At 37.4% G+C, this 17,779-nt stretch overlaps 3 protein-coding genes across 4 annotated transcripts; all 3 read right to left on the minus strand.

Moving 5' to 3' along the window:
* Positions 1–355: 355 nt before the first annotated feature.
* LOC130729041 (monosaccharide-sensing protein 2) lies at positions 356–5,997 on the minus strand. Its single transcript, XM_057580657.1, has 6 exons — positions 5,579–5,997; positions 5,349–5,450; positions 4,617–5,183; positions 3,392–4,326; positions 1,530–1,717; positions 356–1,044 (listed from the first exon to the last, which is right to left on the minus strand). The coding sequence occupies exons 2-6, from the start codon at positions 5,425–5,427 to the stop codon at positions 600–602; spliced, it is 2,214 nt and encodes a 737-aa protein (XP_057436640.1). The 5' UTR covers positions 5,428–5,450; positions 5,579–5,997; the 3' UTR covers positions 356–599.
* Positions 5,998–11,877: 5,880 nt separating this feature from the next.
* On the minus strand, positions 11,878–12,918 carry LOC130732408 (zinc finger protein ZAT3). Its single transcript, XM_057584460.1, has one exon. The coding sequence runs from the start codon at positions 12,768–12,770 to the stop codon at positions 12,006–12,008; it is 765 nt and encodes a 254-aa protein (XP_057440443.1). The 5' UTR covers positions 12,771–12,918; the 3' UTR covers positions 11,878–12,005.
* A 695-nt stretch (positions 12,919–13,613) lies between these two features.
* LOC130729042 (uncharacterized) lies at positions 13,614–16,937 on the minus strand. Of its 2 annotated transcripts, none has more exons than XM_057580660.1 (4): positions 16,710–16,937; positions 14,812–15,520; positions 14,637–14,720; positions 13,614–14,016 (listed from the first exon to the last, which is right to left on the minus strand). In XM_057580660.1, the coding sequence occupies exons 2-4, from the start codon at positions 15,512–15,514 to the stop codon at positions 13,904–13,906; spliced, it is 900 nt and encodes a 299-aa protein (XP_057436643.1). In that variant the 5' UTR covers positions 15,515–15,520; positions 16,710–16,937; the 3' UTR covers positions 13,614–13,903. The 2 variants fall into 2 exon arrangements, with proteins under 2 accessions (XP_057436643.1, XP_057436642.1); XM_057580659.1 differs by having other exon boundaries at positions 16,666–16,937.
* Between the last annotated feature and the right edge of the window lie 842 nt (positions 16,938–17,779).

Raw genomic sequence — 17,779 nt, forward strand, 5'->3', positions numbered from 1 at the left:
GATTCATTTCTCTTACATCACATATCATATCACCCATCTCTTTCTATCTACTCTAAGTATAAGTAGATTACCAACATAAGTTTTGCTCGGTCATTGCAGACGCTGCTTTAACAATAACTTTTTTTCAGTCAAAACATAACCCTAGATATCATACAATAATTGTGTACATATGCATGCGTATTCAGCTTTAGAAGACAATAGATACTGAAGTTTTAAATAGTAAATAACACGACATTTACTTTAATATTTTGCTTTTGGTGAATATCCCAACACTTAAAGATGGAGCAATTCAACAAGCACCCCCAGCAACAAAAGCCTCAATTCACCATATACCCGCCATCTTTTTAGCCACATATTGCATAACTAAAGCAGACCATTTAATAATTTTGACATCCAATAACTAAGTATACAAAGTCACAAATGAACCAGAAATGTACTTTTTTACAGAAACAAAGTTTCTGGTTTCTCAATCTCAACCCACAGAAAAGAGAGATTAATCGAAAGGAAAAATTGAAAAAAGGGAAAAAAAATTCAAACAAAACCGTAGATTGAAAATAATTAAAAGGTACCGTCAAAACTTTCAGTTTATCATCCTTAAGTTAGTTATGCTGGGCAGCGTCAATCTGTTTAGCTCCGACGGAGAAGAACTCAATGATAACTTCTAGTGGCATGCCCTTAGTTTCCGGAACTTTGAGAAAGACAAACACCCAAGCTATGCAACACACGATTGCGTACATACCAAAAACACCAGCGAGGCCAACAGAGTTAAGCATAACTGGGAGTGTGTAGGTGACAATGATGTCACTGATCCAAAAGGTTAGAGCACATATGGCAATGCAGAGACCACGAACTCGAGTGGGGAAAATCTCAGCACAAAGTATATTAGGTACTGGCCCAAAACCCATGACAAAGGAACAGAAATAGACAACAACGCTAATAGTTGCGATTGATGCATTTACCGTACTGCCCAAATCCACAAGGCTCCCTAGGACTAATATGAGAAGAGATGCTATCAAGACTGGGATAGTACTCAGCAGCAAAGTCCTGCACAAAGGAAAAAACAGAGAGCATTATTTAAGAGTACTGCAACTGAATGAACACAGGCAAGCAGTGGGGGAATACACGAGGAATCACATTGCCGGGCAATGGGCACTAAACCTTGCATAAAGAGCAACTAATTAAGCAAATATTGAGCTCTTACCTTTTTCAGAACCTTCTGACACTAAACAAATCATAAAGAGAACAATTTCAAGAATTATCTCTAATGATGGTCCGTTTTTAAAACCCTACATTATTCACTATTCTTGACAACTGCAAGAATTACTAAACTAAAATAACCAAACACCAATATTCCTTCAAAAGTAAAAATGAGATATTGGTAGAGAACCATAGATACACTAAAGTCGGGAAAAACCAATAGAAATAAAATTATAAAGAGAACTCTAAAACATATATTTTCAAATTAAAACATATTTCTTACTGTATGAGAAGAAGGTGTAAGTAGAAAATGGTAAGGAGGAGATGAATACCTTCTGCCAGAAATATCCATGAGCCTCATGGCAACAGCTATACAAGGAAGCATCAACAATGTTGTCAAAGCACTTATAAGAAAAGATGAAGAAGTTGAACCAAGGCCCAGGTTTGAAAGAAGATAACCAACACCTGCCTGCTCAAGAATTTGAGGTGTATAGTACAGGACACCATTGATACCTGAGAACTGCATTGATTCAATGGGAAGTTAAATAAGTTTCCAGCTTGATAATATTGGTTAATGAATGATACATTATTGATTTAAGTGGCCACTTAAGTGAGTTAACTGTTCCTAAGCTGGAAACATTTTATCAATAACTTTCACAAATCACAATTGTTCCTTTTCTCAATAGAACGTTGCAAGTACATGTGCCTCTATAGTAGCATTGCTAGCTATTAGATGAGTTCCAAATCAAAAGGCAGAAACTCCTGTTAATCAAAAGTGTCAAGAACAAATTATCACAAAAACTTAAGTTGTTGGGTAAAGGATACATTAAGAGTTTTATATTTTATTTTGAACACCCCCTCACGCATAAGCTTATTCGGCTTGAAGCGTGGACATTGTACCGACTCACCTACTTTGCTGAAATTCAACTTTTTATTAGAATAATTTGGGGGCAACAAGGATCGAACTCTATAGACCACTTGGTCAAAGAGACTGATACCATGTCATGAACCAATTATCCCAAAAGCTTAAGTTCTTGGTTGTTGGGTAAAGGACACATGAATGATTTTATATTTATAACTTTAACACAAAGGATTCATTGTAACATTTTAAAAAATGAAATGTAGTTCATTACACAAAGGATTCTAACACATAGGAAGTATTTTGTGGTAAATAAAAAGGAGCTCCAATCCAAGTGGCGCTTCCTTTTTACAGCATCAAAGATAGGAAATCCAAACAAGATTTAATAATAATCTAATATGTGCAAATACTTTTTGACACAATTTCATCAAAGTTGGATTTAATATCATATGCCACTAAATCATATAGATATCACGTAAACTGTTTTTACTTTACTAAAATGGAACCCTAATTATAGTCGCAAATTCCTAAACAATGCCATTGACTAAATAATAATAGGGATAATCTGGCCATTTTGAAATTAAAATGGTATTCACAATTTCATTTTAAGTTATAGATACATTAATGCGCATATCGCTTCATCAATAAATACCAAGTAAATTATTTTAGTTCTTCAAAACAGAATTCAAAAATTTATTTTTCAAATTCAAAGAAATTTGCCTTGAATAATTTCCAGGTACACATTTACCAAACTGTGTCTCAAGTAGTTATTCCATACTTAAATAACTACTTGGGTTACACTTAAATGACTACCTAACATTTACCTATTTTATCTACTAAGAAACAAATGTAAGTGTAACTCTAAAAATTTCCCTTGAATAATACATGGAATAACCCAAGTAGTCACAGTTTGGGTTTCAGGTCGTGACAAACGACTTGAGAGGAGTTATGTGTATATCGATTTATACTACTATCTTGGTAAACTACTCATGCAGTACAAGCCCTAGTTCAGTATGACTACTAACATCAAAAGACTCCTTAAATATTAAGAATCCTAATATTCTAACAAATACAATAAAGAGGGAGTCATACAAAATATGAACTTAAGCTGTATCAAAAAGTAAAGAGGGCCAGATGATGACGATAAACGCTGTCCTTGCCTGTTCAACATTTTCAAGAAAGACAACAAGAGCTATAACAATCCCCCCCCCCCCCTCTCCCGGATAGTGGATACAGCACAATGATTGTTTCATCACAAAGCAATAACAAATATTGAAGCACAACATTACAACAGATGGAAACAAAAAACACGGAAGAGGTTGACAATGTTATTACCTGCTGAAGAATTTGAAGTCCCACCCCGACAATTAGTGCATGCTTAACACCAGGTTCAAAAAGATCACTCCAACTTGGCCCTTTTGCAGTTGTTTCAGATGGATGAATCATAGCTGGTCCCACTGGTTGTTGATGCATAAGCTCCTTATTATAAAGGGCTGGTTGACTCACTAGAGCAGCAACTTGTATGACCTCACCATGATCTGTTGGCACATCACCAGGAAGTGAAACCACAGACCCACGTCTAGATCCAGGACCACCCTCTTGGTGTAAATATATTCTCTTATAACCACCTTCCTTCTTTCCATCTGAGCCTTCTCGTTCAGACCATTTCCACGCTAGTTGCCAACCACCACCAATCTCAGTACTACCAGCAGGTTCTCCTGCATTTCCTTGTAAAAGACTACCTTGCCTCATGCTCGAAAGGCTATCATGAGCAGCAGGAGGTATGTCCTTATCAATACTTGTTGCTTGACGTGAGATCAACGGGCTCTGCAAATTGTCATCAGAATCACCAGCAGCAGCATCAGAGACATCATCATCACCCTCTCTAAGGCTTTCTTCATCCCATTCTTCATTCCTCGTCTGATTTCCCCCAACACTAAACATGCTTCCGAAGTGTGGAAAAAGGGTCATGCTTCCTGTCTCCGGGAGCTTCTCATGGACACTACCAAAAAGGGTGACTAAAGGATCCACCGCTAGACTACCCTGTCTCTGATTTGCCATGCTTCCTTTCCGAGACATAAGGCCAATGGAACTCTGAGCAGGTTTGGCAACCCAGGACTGACCTCGTTCGTGCCCATACAACTTGATCTGATCTTTACCTGCAGATGGATCCTCTTCATCAGTAAATTCATTGGCAGGACCAATTATGTATTCTTCGATGGCTGTATCACCCCCTACTCCAAGACCCTCAACCAATAAAGCCATCTCACCTGTTCATGCCCAAGGACAATTGTGTTAAAATCATGGATATATACAGATTAATTAATGCGGTAGAACCAAAAGCAAGTAAATGGATAAATTTCCCAAGTGGAACAGATTAGGGTGATAGAATACAAATATAATCACCCTGGCCTGAAGTGAAAAAGTGAATATCCAGCAAGCATATATATACTGACAAAGTTTTAGAAGTATCCTGTATGATTAGTCTAAAAACATGAAGTTAAGATCTATTGGAGCATGAAAGTAATGCAAGAGAGCAAGTAATTGATTTCGAACTAACCAGAAACATCTTCCCTTCCACGAAGGCGCTGCAAAACCTTCTTAGCCTGAAGCATACGACCTTTACTGACAAGCCATCTTGGAGACTCGGGCAAGAAGAATAGTGTGAATCCAAAATAAATAAGAGAGGGGATTGAAAGAACACCCAACATGAGCCTCCAGCTAGGCGCCTTGGTGAGTGACATCCCAAAGACCATACAGTAGGAGAAAAACATTCCAGCAGAACCAGTGAACTGTGGAAGTGTATTGAGTAATCCCCTAATCTCAGGAGGAGCTATCTCAGATATGTAAAGAGGTACCAAGGTAACTGCCAAACCAATCCCCAATCCATCTAAAAGTCTTGCAAAGAGGAGGATATAAACATTTGGAGACCATAGCATGACAAGAGAACTAAGAAAATAAAGGACAGAGGAGATAATCAACATGGGACGCCGGCCTAGCAAGTCCGATAGCGCTCCGGAGAATGTAGTAACGACGGTTGCCCCAATAAGTGACATAGCCACAATAAGACCTTCCACTGTGGGCTGACTTTCTAATTGAAACTCCCTCTTAATGTATAAAATAGATCCTGCAGTTGAATTATGATGTTATCTATCAGGTTATTAATTACTACTATTTTTTAAGTAGATGAAATGAAACATACAAAATTAATCAACCAAACCAAATATTTCTTCTATCAATGTTTCTTTCTATCTATCTATCTTGAGAGAGGGAATCAGAGAGACAGACAGACCTGCAATAGTGGCATTATCCCATCCTTGAAGTAAGTTACCAATAGCAGCAGCAACAGCAACAAGAACAGCTGAACTCATTGTTTGGTAAGTGATTGATCAGCCTGAAAGAGAGATCAGCAGCTAATTAATTGATTAATTGGATTGCAGATGGATCGCAGATCCAGAATGAATGAAAAGCAAAGCAAAGCAAACCCTATTAATGAATGAATGAAAGAAATGAATCAATCACCTTGGCTTGGAGCGTGGATGGGTGTTTGTTTCAAGTATGTATGTATGTATGTATGTATGTCACATACATGTGGGTCACTCACAACACAACACAGGCACAGCAACTTGAATGTATGATGAGGTTTGCTCGGTGTTTTTGTTGTTTATGTTTGTTTATTACTGAAAGAAGTAATACGAGGATGAACAATGCTCTCGGTCGCACGCACCAAGACAAGACAAGACAAGAAAACAGCACACGTAGGGATCCTATTCGTCCCCTGTTTTTTATGCAACAGAAGCTCAATGGTGGACACCTGCCCTTGTTGCTCTCTCACTACACTGCACGTCATCACCGCACTCCTCGATCGGAATTCAGTTAAGGCAATGACTCAACTATCATCATTGATCATTCACTCACACAACACAACCTAAAAATAGAGAGCTCTTTCCTTTCGATCCATCCATCCATCACCAATTGTAACCAGTTGTTGGGTTGGCTTGGACGTTGCAATCTCGCCATTGGATTAAATCAACGGTTCAGATTTCTCAGAGATTAAACAATTCGGGAAAAGGGGGGAAATACCACCTTTTCTGTTGGCGCCAACTTCAACCATCTCCTGTGACTGTGTCCTGTCCTCTCTTTTCCACCAAGGGTTGCACTAGTTTTTTTTTTTTTTTTTCCCTATGCAAATGTTAGTTATTTAGTAATGTTAGTAAATTAGTCCTCATGTTGGTTTGACCCTCGACCCTTCACCCTCTCAACCGTTATGTCCTCTAACTCTTACCCCTTGAGTTAACCTTCAGATCTCCGACATATTTTCATATCGAGTTGGTTTGGGTCAAATTTTAAGTAAGCTACTAATTTACCGACCTAACCCTCCATGAGTTGCAGGTTAAAAATGTGACATATAGTAAAATGCTTTAATTTCTTTTTAGTTTAAGTCATGGATATCTTCAACTCTAATTAACCTGAAACTTCTACTTAAGTTAAAACTATTTTATATCAATTTTTCTACACGGGTGGTAGGTCATTTACTTTTTATAATAAAAAAACACACTCAAATAAAAAAATTTAAATATTAATTTAAGGTTAAGTCATCATTTTCATATCACATGAAAAATAAAACACATGGAAATAGAAAAAAAAATATTGTTATTAGCAATGTTCTGAAAACCGGACCGGTCATTAAACCGGTCAAGGCACTGATTTAAGGTTTTAAGGTTGAACCGAGGTCAAACCAGGGTCAAACCGGGGTTTAACCGGTTCTATTTATATAATGTTTTAAATTATATAATATTAAATAATACTATGTTTCTATAATAAATTAACTAGAGAATAATTATATGTATCAAAAAAAAAACTAGAGAATAATTATGTCTAATATATAAATATATCTTTTCCTTTGATTATTTTTCCATTACGTCCTAGAACCACCTAGAGGCTAGAGCAATGTACAGTTCAAAAACTAACAACCTAGAGCAATGCAAAAGTAAATAAAACCACCTAGAGCACAACAAAAACCATGGGCTGCCAGCCTGCCACGGTTTTGATTTGACCAATGAAACATTTATGTATTTTGACTTGAAAAAACAAAGAGAATTATAGAAGTGGCCTTTGTGATTTGATTCAAAGTTTCCGTCAGATTTCAAAAGGGAAACATAAGTTTCTTCTTTTTTGATTATGCATGGACTTCTTCTCTTCTTAGTTCTAGCACAAACAAATGTTTCCATAGCTGCTCCATCTTCAAAACCCAGAGCCCCATAGCAATTGCCACCAGCGGAACTCGAAGGTTCAATATAAGGAGGATGACGGATAGAGATCCCTACGGAGGAAGCATAAGGAGATCCAGCAGCAAGAAGAGGATCTGGATCAACAACAGTGTGGCACTACGAGCTTGGAATGGTGCAAGCAGCCTCACGTGCGTCCAAAAAAAGTGAACCGGTTCAAGCCGGCAAACCGCCGGTTTTCACCGGTTTTACCGGTTTGAAGCCGGGTTTTCCGGTTTTCGACCGGTTTAATTAGCATCCGGTTTTGGAGCTACAACGGACCGGCCAACCCTCCGGGTCCCGGCCGAACCGGTTCGACCGGCCGGTCCGGTCCGGTTTTCAAAACATTGGTTATTAGTCTTTTTTATTATTAATTAAAAATATGTATACCTAATAAAAAGTAGGCTTAAAGGGTCCAAAGGCCTCTGAGATTACAAAGGGAATCAAATCCAGGACCTAGAAATTTTTTACATCAAATTAGGTCCCTAAGAATTTTTTTTTAATTCAATTAAGGACAAATGGTGCCAGCCTTCAATTTTTTCCTAGTCAGCAATTCCACGTGGCATTTTTATTTATTTTTAATTACAAACTAATGCCACATGTTATGATTAGAAGGAAATCAATATTAATCCCTAATGAAATCATCTCAGCCCTAATTAACTCATCTTAGCCCCAATTTTTATTTTCCATCCACCATTCATCTTCATTCTGTTCATCTTCTTCCACTTCCTCTTCTTCCATCGAACCAATTAACCACCACCACCTCCTCTTCTCTCTTCCTCCTCCTCCTCTAACCCACCACCACCCACCATACTAGGAACCACAAAGCTATACCATTGACCATAAAGGCACCTCGGCCTCCCTTCTTCGAACCTACCACCTCCATCTTATGAAAAAACCCCATAAATCAAAAAATTGCAGCAAACGATGTGCTCTGCCATGAGGGACACTGACATGTTTCGCCAAGAGGATGTGCTCTTTTGTCTGAGGCATAGGGCCGCTGGCGCCGGATGTGCTCTTAGTCTCGATCTGGGCTCGGGTACGTCTGGATCTTGCTTTGGTGTGGGTTCGGGTGGTGGTTGTGGCTTGCTGGTTGCCGACATGGCTTCAAGAGGTAGATCTGGGTTCTTCTTTACATTGCAGAATCTGTTTACAGTGGATTTGGATTTTTTTTCTGCAAAATGGTGCAATGTCTGTTATATGTGGATTGTAGATGAGCTTTTGTCCAAGCTTTTATCCATGTCTATAGCTTGTGTAAATGAGCATCTATTTTGTAAATGAGCTTTCGTTTCATATGCTTTTGTCCATAACATGTTTCAATTTTGTTTCATATGCTTCTGTTCTCATTCCTAAATGAGCTAGATCTTCTCAATTTCCTACTTTGTGACTTGGAGCTAATAGATTATTTGGGTTGATGTTGTGCTCTGGAAATTGGGTGATGTTGCTGGGTTTGGTTGTGTTGTTATGTTCTTGTTAGTTTTTTTTTTGTAAATTGATGTTCTTGGTTATGTTGAGGGTTGAGGAAGGTGATTTATTTACTGGGTTCAAGTTTAGTTGAAGATGCATATTTTTTGGGTTGAGTTTTTTTGGGAATGAGTAGATTATATTAGGTTTTTATTAAGATTAGGGATTTATATTTAGATTATGATTTTATTACGTTTTTTTTTCTGCTTATATAACTGACTTGGAATTAAAATTAAAATTTTAATTAATTTTTCTAATTAAAAATAAATAAAAAAGCCATGTGGTAAAGGTGACTAGGACAAAATTGAGCTGTGGCAACATTTGTCCTTAATTGAATTAAAAAAAAAATTCTTAGGGACCTAATTTGATGTAAAAAATTTCTAGGTCCTGGATTTGATTCCCTTTGTAATCTCAGGGGCCTTTGGACCCTTTAAGCCTAAAAAGTATATGAATAATAATAAAAATCGAGTTGTTGTCTTGGTTGAGTCAATTTGTTTTCAAAGGTTCATAACTCATTCAGCGACAAAATTGGATTTTCCAACGACACTTACAACAGATCACTCATACATTGAATGAACAAAATTGGGTCATAAGCCCAAAACAACTTACAACATAATAGCACTTATGCTCACAACTCTTTACTACATCTGAACTGAATTAGAACTAAGGGAGATTAAAAAACACTACTTGCAAGCACCCCAAGAGGATGCAAGCCCATAACACTTAACCGATCAAAGATGAGTCACACAAACACTAGCCTTTGGGGTCTCCAAATCTTGGCCAACCGCAAAAAAAAGGTGGTTGAACAGCCGCAACTCCAAGCTCAACCCCAAAATATGATATACTGCAAACAACAATGAATATTTGGCATTGAAACTTTGTATTGCGCTTCTTTCAAACCTTGTCATTTGTGCCGTCAAGCAGAAAATATCTCTTCTACAATGTCATCATCAACAAAAGTGCATAGCACCTCTAGAATAGGGGACGAAACCTGCAGCAGACCAGATCTGGATGAACGAAGAGATGACACCAGGGAGGTATCGTCTTGAACGATGGAAGCCGCAATTGGTGGTTGGTGGTTGAAGGTGGAAGCCGCAAATGTGGCACCAGTGGAGACATCAAAGACGACGCATGTGAAGAAACAAAGGTGGTTGCTGGTAATCTTCATAACGAAGCCAACATCTGAACAGAACCCGTGAAATTAAGTGAAGGAGAAGGATGAAGGTGACAACAGCGGAGAATGATGCAGTCAAGACACAGGCGATGGTGGAGGCACAGAGGCTGCGACATGGTGACAACGGAGACTAAGTAGCAACAAAAAGGGGGAAACCAAACTAACAAGTGAAAAAACCCTCTTATTGTGTAACAAATCCACCTAATATATGGAAGAGAACTCACTTATTGTGGGAGAAAGACCTACCTAGAATAAGGAGAAACCTCCATGGAGGAAGGGGGAACCCCAATGGGGGAGGAGCCCCAAAGGGGTGGTGGCTAGGTTCTCTCTTTTTCCTTCAAACCCTAGCAGAACTCCTTAGGTAGTTCTAAAATGAGTTAATGTTTGAATTTGAATGGTTGAGCCAAATTTAAATAAAATTTGAATTTTGATAGCCTAACAAACACACTTAGTCGGTCTATTGGGTCAAACCCAACGAGTATAGCTCATTTTAACACGACTAGTTATAAGATTTTAGATGACTTAAAATATTTTACCTTCTTTCATGAAAAGATTTAGTATTTAGATATTTGTCATAATGAACTCTTTGATTATACCACCATATATGTTTGACCAAGAAGTAAATGACACTCATATGTATATAGGAACCACATTCCCAAAAATCTCATCTTTATCATGTTTTTTTTTTTACATTACAAAGATAAATTGCACGATTCAAAAATTTATTCCTAGACTTTCCATTCTTCAACCCACACGTCCCTTAACTCTTACCAGTTGAGCTATCCTTAGAGTTAGCTTTGTAATGTTACCAAATAGAAAATTGAACCATATATTATGATATTAACACAACCTCATTGTCTATATTTATAAGATAACTTTTGAGGTTCGCTACAATTCACCATCTTGACCACGTAATGGAAACCATGTTCACACAACTGCATGATATGATTATTATATTCGAGCATATCTTACCATGTACAACATGTGTAAACTTCAAGATGCATTGAACGATTAGAGTCTCTCATTGATCTCCATGAGTGGCGACTTATTCTTCAATCCCTCCAGTGGCATTATATAATAGTGAAAATGAAATATTGGTCCACATTCACCTTCTTCAACAAGAGATTTTAACTCTACATTAGGATTTAGGACACTCTGTGATGCGACCAATTCCTCGACACTTGAAGTGTTATTTTGAGACAAAATTAGGAGCATAATGAGGCATACTTCCTTGTTGAGAATGATTTTTGAAGAAAAGCTCAATAATTTTATATTATTATTTCTAACATTTAGAGATGAAGGTTTTAAAGGTGAAGAACTTAAATTATGTTTGAATTCACATTTACATCAACGGAACATAAATCTAACAATAGGAATTTTGAGATTTAGCATTTCAATGGGCTCTTAGTTGATTAAACCAAACACACACTTGGTTGGAAACTCATTTTCCAATTAAGACCTTGTAAGAACATTTCCTGTTTAGTTGCTTTTGTGCTTAAATTTACACTCTACAAGTAATACTAAACATTTCATGGTTGCAGTTGGATAGTATCTCCAATCTCATGTCAACTAATTGTCTGTATCTTAGGCTCTAGGACAATAGTTTTGATCATGAGATGCTTAAATTGAACATTATATTGCCCTAGAGAAAGTTCCTCATGCTAAAAAGTCTGCAATTTGTAGAGGGATCTTGCTTGCAAATTGTTGAAAAATAAATTTCTGTTCATCTAAAATTTCAACTCTTTGGTTACGGATGGCAAGGCACATTTACATTCACACAACACAAGCATAACAAAAAAAGAAGAAGCAAGCAAATGGGGTAAAGCATATGGATGTATTCAAACACACACACATATATATATAAATGGAAATTAAAGACAAGAAAAGGTTTGATTGTTGAATTTGTGAAAGCATATATATGTATGACGTTGATTATGAATGAATGATAGTAGTATAAGGGAAGGGAATTACAGAAAGTAGTAAGTTGCAACTAATTAAGCAGTAAGTAAGTAAGATGGGTCGAGATTGAGTTGGCTTAGCTTAACTAAAGTCTCAAACTCAAATCGAGAGTGAGGGGGGAAATAGGATCAGAGGAGGCATCAGAGTCAGAGGGTGGTAAATTCAAGTCGAGAGCAACAGAAGCATGAGGAGGAGGAAGAAGAGGAAGAGGATCACCACCTCCTGATCCTGCAGTTTTCTCCCAATGACACCTTTTGTGACCACCAAGCGCCTGCCCACTGGAAAACACCCTGAGACATATGCTGCACTTGTGCCCTCCTCCTCCTGACCCTGATGACCCCCCAAACAGTACTGCATCTCCACTGCACTTGCTGCTGTTGCTGTTGCGACTAACGAAACAATCCTCTTCATGATGATGACTGCACGAAACCGTTTCAGAAGTAGTTATTATTTCTCCTTTTGCATTTGCAAGCAAGAGAAGACAAGCAGCAACCTCGTGGTCTTCCTGGGTCATCACCATTTGCATTTGTGGTTGCTGCGGTGGTGGTCGTCGGTAATTGGGAGGCGGATTAATCCCTCGCCACTGGCGCTCAGGATGGCAGCGCATGTGGCCAAAAAGAGCCTTCCAAGACCAGAACTTCTTCCCGCACTCCGTACAGCATTTCACCTTCAACTCCTCTTCCTGATCTTCTTCATCCTCCTCCGTATTATTCATTCTCATCAACTTAGTGCGCTTCTTTCCGCGACACCGCTGTTGCTGTTTCGAAGAAGATGAAGATGATGATAGATGATGCAGGTTATGATGAGTTTGACTGTGAGAGTTGCTCATGGTGCTTGCTGCTTCTTGCATCAATTCAATTCAATGGCACGAACAACAAGCAAGTATGTAATGCTTAATCTGCTTCTTTTGTGTATCTCCAGAGATAAAAAGCGGTTGGGGGCGGTTTCTTCTTGTTCTTAGAAGAACAGAATGCTCTTTCAAAAATGAAACCAGCCAACGCAATACGCAACACACCCCTTTCCTTTCCTTTCCTTTTTATTTTATTTTTTTGATGTATGGACTTGTTCTTTTTGTGGGGCAGACCGCAAATGTCTCACCCCACTACTTCCACTTCCTCACTCACCCCCTACACTCACACATCAACCTCGTCCTTTTTTTTCTTTTCAGCCCAACATCAAGCCCATTTTTAAAAAGTAAATGATCAATTTATCATATATAAAACTCTCATTTCTGTTCATTTTAATGTTTAAATAACAGTTGTATTATCTGTCAAAAAACAAAAAAACTGTTGTATTATGATAACAAGAAAAGTTTTTTTTATATATAATAAGAAAAGTTTAATGGCACTGTTAAGTGTCATCCTTTTTTTCATATAGTTTGTAAAATAACTATGTTCTTAATATTATTTATTAGAAATTATTGAATACTTTAATTTTTATTAATTGCATACTTCTCAAAATTACTTTTATTTCTTCTTTAAAAACTAAAAATAAATTAACATGTATATATATATATATATATATATATATGAAGGAAAGTTAGGAAACGTTTGTTCCAAAACAAATAACGTATTTTTAATAATTTTCTTCGTATTTTTTGTTAATTCTTAGATTTCTTAATTTAATATTTTCATCTTTTATTAGTATTTCCCATCCGTGCATCGCACGGGCACTAAAAAGAATTACCTAGAAAAACAGGAAGGGACATTATAGGCATTAAATATGTAGGAGATGAATAGGGAATGATTTGATACCAATTGATGAGATGATGTGTATAGTGGGAAGGGAGTAACAATGAGAAATGCATGCTCACTTGTATTATACTATTATCGGCCTAAATTATATTATTTCTACTCTAGCTTGGTCTGAATGAACTGAATGAAACCGAGAATGATAAAACAATAAGGATAAACACTAAGCACAATAAACAATCACAAAGTTCCCACTGCTTGAGAAATTACTGCAACTGAAAGAGTAGGAAGATCATGATGATGTCTTCAACTTGTCTGAACACTCGTCATGATCTGCGGGTGCTTTGAATTTTTTTGCTGATTTTCCCAAGACATTCAAGACTGCAACCCGCTGTAATTCTTTAGCTGTCATAGTAAATATGTGAGAAAAAAGTCATCAGCTACCTGTTATGTAAAAATATATGTTGTATGCTAAAACTAAAAACACAATCAGTTGCTGAAAGTATTTTCATGGATATGGATACAATCATAAAAGTAAGCAGACTCAGGATGCTGACAACTGCAACTCATGATATGTAAACTGTATTTTGAATCGTGTCTATTTTTTATTTTTACTGCTACTAATTAAAAAAAGTGAATCTGTCAAAATATGAATATCTCGAGTCCTGACAGTAGTCTTTCTCAAGTCTAAAGCATCAAATATAGCTGGAAACAAAAAGGGGGAAGGAATACACTACAAAAGCTTTAAGTTTCAGTTAATGTAGTAGTTGTATCAAATTGATGAACATAAACAACAGAATACATCAAAGACAAATAAACTCCCAGGCATATAGCAATGAATGACATCAAAGCAATTCAATTATTTGCTCACATTAGTTGAACTACCACAAGCATGACTCATGGTGGATAATCTTAAGATTTGAGTTAGTGCATAATACCACACCCCAAATCCATACACAATGACTATGCATCATCTCTAAGCCTGTGCTTAAGAAAGGAAACATTTAAAACAACAATTTTATTACCTTCCTCTAGTGAAAGCTGAATTGCTCTCTTCTCTAACTCAACGGCATGTCTGCTAAGTTCAACTGAGGACAAGGATTGAAGCACTGCCAAAACACAATATCAGCCATATAAAATATCAACTTATAAAGAGCTTAGAAAGCGTTTGAGAGATTATTTTAGGATTTCTGTACGTACTTTGGACATATTCTACTTGGTCTGATTGGTCCAATTTTCTCAATAACATCTGCAATTGTTGATATCGCTCCTCCCATTGCATATCAATTAATCCCTTTGGATTACCAATGGTAGGGCCAGACGAAGTTGTCACACAATTGGACTCAACGGGTGCTAACTTCATGGTAGACTTTCCACAAGAAATAGGAACTGAAGGCCTTCCAGATGAGCTTATTGAAGAAGTCAACGGAAAAGGTGCAAATGCTGGGAAACAAGAAACGTTTGGCTCCTTTAGCTGAGGTTTTGGTAGAGCAGTCTCTTCTTCGCTACAAAGTTGCCTTGGAGGTTGACAAAAAGCATTATTAGTTGGATTTTCAAAAGCAGCACACTTTCCCAATTCTGCTTCTGATTTTCTACGGACATAAACAAGATGTCCATTTGCAGTACTATTGCCTGGAGACTGTTGGAGATGATGGTTCACTGGGTAGTCAGACAAGGGTCTTTTCGTGCCAGAAATTCTATTAGAATCAGTATCAGGATCCTTATCCTTTAAAACTGAAGAGCTTCCAACAGAGGTTAGCGCCATGATTTTATTATCATTCTGCAGATCTCTCGATGCTGTCTTCTTCACATCAACAGTAGGTTGTTTATCACGATTAGGCAAGTCCATTTTGCTTGTCCTGACTATACTCACAAAACTATAATCTATACTTTGTTGAACCATATATAGCTGTTCACAAAAGTAAGATATTAGGTAAGATGAAGTAGCTAGAAGTCTAGAACAGAAAATAAAAAATAAAAAATGAAAGGAAACAGCAATTTTGAGTCAAAGTAACCTAGATAATTATGCAAAGGAAACAAGTTTCTGAAAAGAAAAACTCCCATATGTCACTTTCCAGGAATAAACCACATGATCTATATTTGTAAAACAAGGAGTCATACTCGCATACCTTCAACTTTAGATATCAATGCAAAGGCATCATACCCATAGCATAAGGATGAGTCAAGAAAGGCTTAATTATGTTTTTTGGGTCCCTCTAGTGTTCATGAGATCAATATAGTTTCTCTTCTTACAACAAGTTGTAACAATGTTTATGGTAGGTTGCTTGGAGATTGTAGAAATGCTGATCACTCAAGAAGTAAACGCAATGCCATGACCCAAGAGCAGATTCCCCACCTTCATATGATTCCTATTTTAGTAGATTTTTTCTTAATTTTTATTTTATGTGAATATAATATCATAATTCTATATATACACCAGTGTTATCAAATAGTAGCTAGAGCGGCGCTACGCCGCTATAGTGTAGCAGATTTTTGGCTAATCGCGACACCGCTATTGCCCACTATAGTACGCTATTCCCACCGAAATAGCGGATTTTTGGCTCACCGCGAAGGTCTACGATCGCGATTTGACAACAATAATATACACATGCACATACAAATACAACACATTGATGTCCACCCAATCAAGATTGTCAAACTCGAGAGTTTAAGTAAACTCGTGGAGGGAGGGTAAACTCGAAAAGTAAACTCGACAGCCATGCAACAAAAAATATTTAAAAACCATAATAATGATGAAGACATACTAATAACATTAAAAATTAACCAAATCGTCCAATAATAGCTACATTCAATAATGAAAACCATGCACAAAACAACCAAATATCTAAATCTAAGATTCATAAGTCATAAAAAAAACATTATGATAAACTTAAAATAAGAACAAATGAGTCATCATCATCAATTTTCCAATCCTCCAATATTTTCAAGTTCATCATCATGGGAGTACAAGAAAACATCAGAATCAGGCCAGCAACTTATCAACACAAAACAATTGCAAATTGAAATCAGAATTAATGTGTAGTTAGTACTCACTTAGTGAGTTCAGAGAAGCTTGAAGGGGAGAGGTATTGACTTGCCGGATAATAGAAGTCGCCGGAACCTTTGTGCCGCGACGGAGCAGCATCGTACCAGAGAGATGAGACGAGAGTTGTAACTCAGCGCCGCGACGGAGCCTTGCTGGAACGTCGCGTGACGGTGGTCGTCGTCTGTTCTTCGACGCCGGAACTTTTAGAGCGAACACAGTGGTTGTTCTTCGAGTCAGGAAATCAGAATGGGTATTTTGTCCGAAAGCAAAACCCTAATAACTAATACCCAAACTTACTAAAATGTCCCTCTCCCTTTTCTTTTTACTCGCGATTTAGAGCGAGTTTAACCTGAGATTACTCAAAAATGAGTTTACATTCGATTTTACACCCTAAACTTCATATCTTGTATGATATTATGAGTACTCCTGATACATGTACTACGGTACAGTGCTGTACTATTTGGGACACTCACTTTTATGGCGGTCCTACCATTGGGATGTCGAAAATGGTCTATCATTGTTTCGTGGGCTACAAATCTTTATTGTATTATGAGATAAAACTTTTAACAACACGTTGATGCTTCTTATAAAGCAATGGAGGAAGTGGGGCTTGGGATGTTGGTGAGAAATTCAAGGGGGGAGGGGGGAGTCCTTGTGTGTGCCTCGGCGAAGCGGGCAAGTGCTCCATCAGCGGCTGTGGCAGAGGCTCTTGCTCTCCAGTGGGCGATGTCCCTTGCTATTGAGCTCGGTTTCATGGAGGTTGTTTTTTTTAGACGGACTATGCTATTCTCCATGGTGCTTGACAGCAGGTGGGGAAGGATCGATCATACTTTGGCTCATTTATTGCGGATTGTTTTGGTTTGCTTAATTCTTTTCAATTCTTGCTCATTCGCAAATCAGCTAATAAAGTTGCAGATTGTATGGCAAAATTTGCAATTTCTAGTTATTGTTTTGTTTGGATTGAGGAATGCCTGGAGCATTTTCTAGCTTTTGATGTAAACTCTGGTTTCATTGATTAATAAACATCAGCGGTTTCTATATATAAAAAAAAACAATTATGCGCCTAATTATTTAGTATTACCATTCCTTCTAAAACTGCATTTGTCGTTTTTGTGACCTCAT

The sequence above is a fragment of the Lotus japonicus genome, chromosome 1, assembly GCF_012489685.1.
Source record: "Lotus japonicus ecotype B-129 chromosome 1, LjGifu_v1.2".
NCBI classification, from domain to species: domain Eukaryota; kingdom Viridiplantae; phylum Streptophyta; class Magnoliopsida; order Fabales; family Fabaceae; genus Lotus; species Lotus japonicus.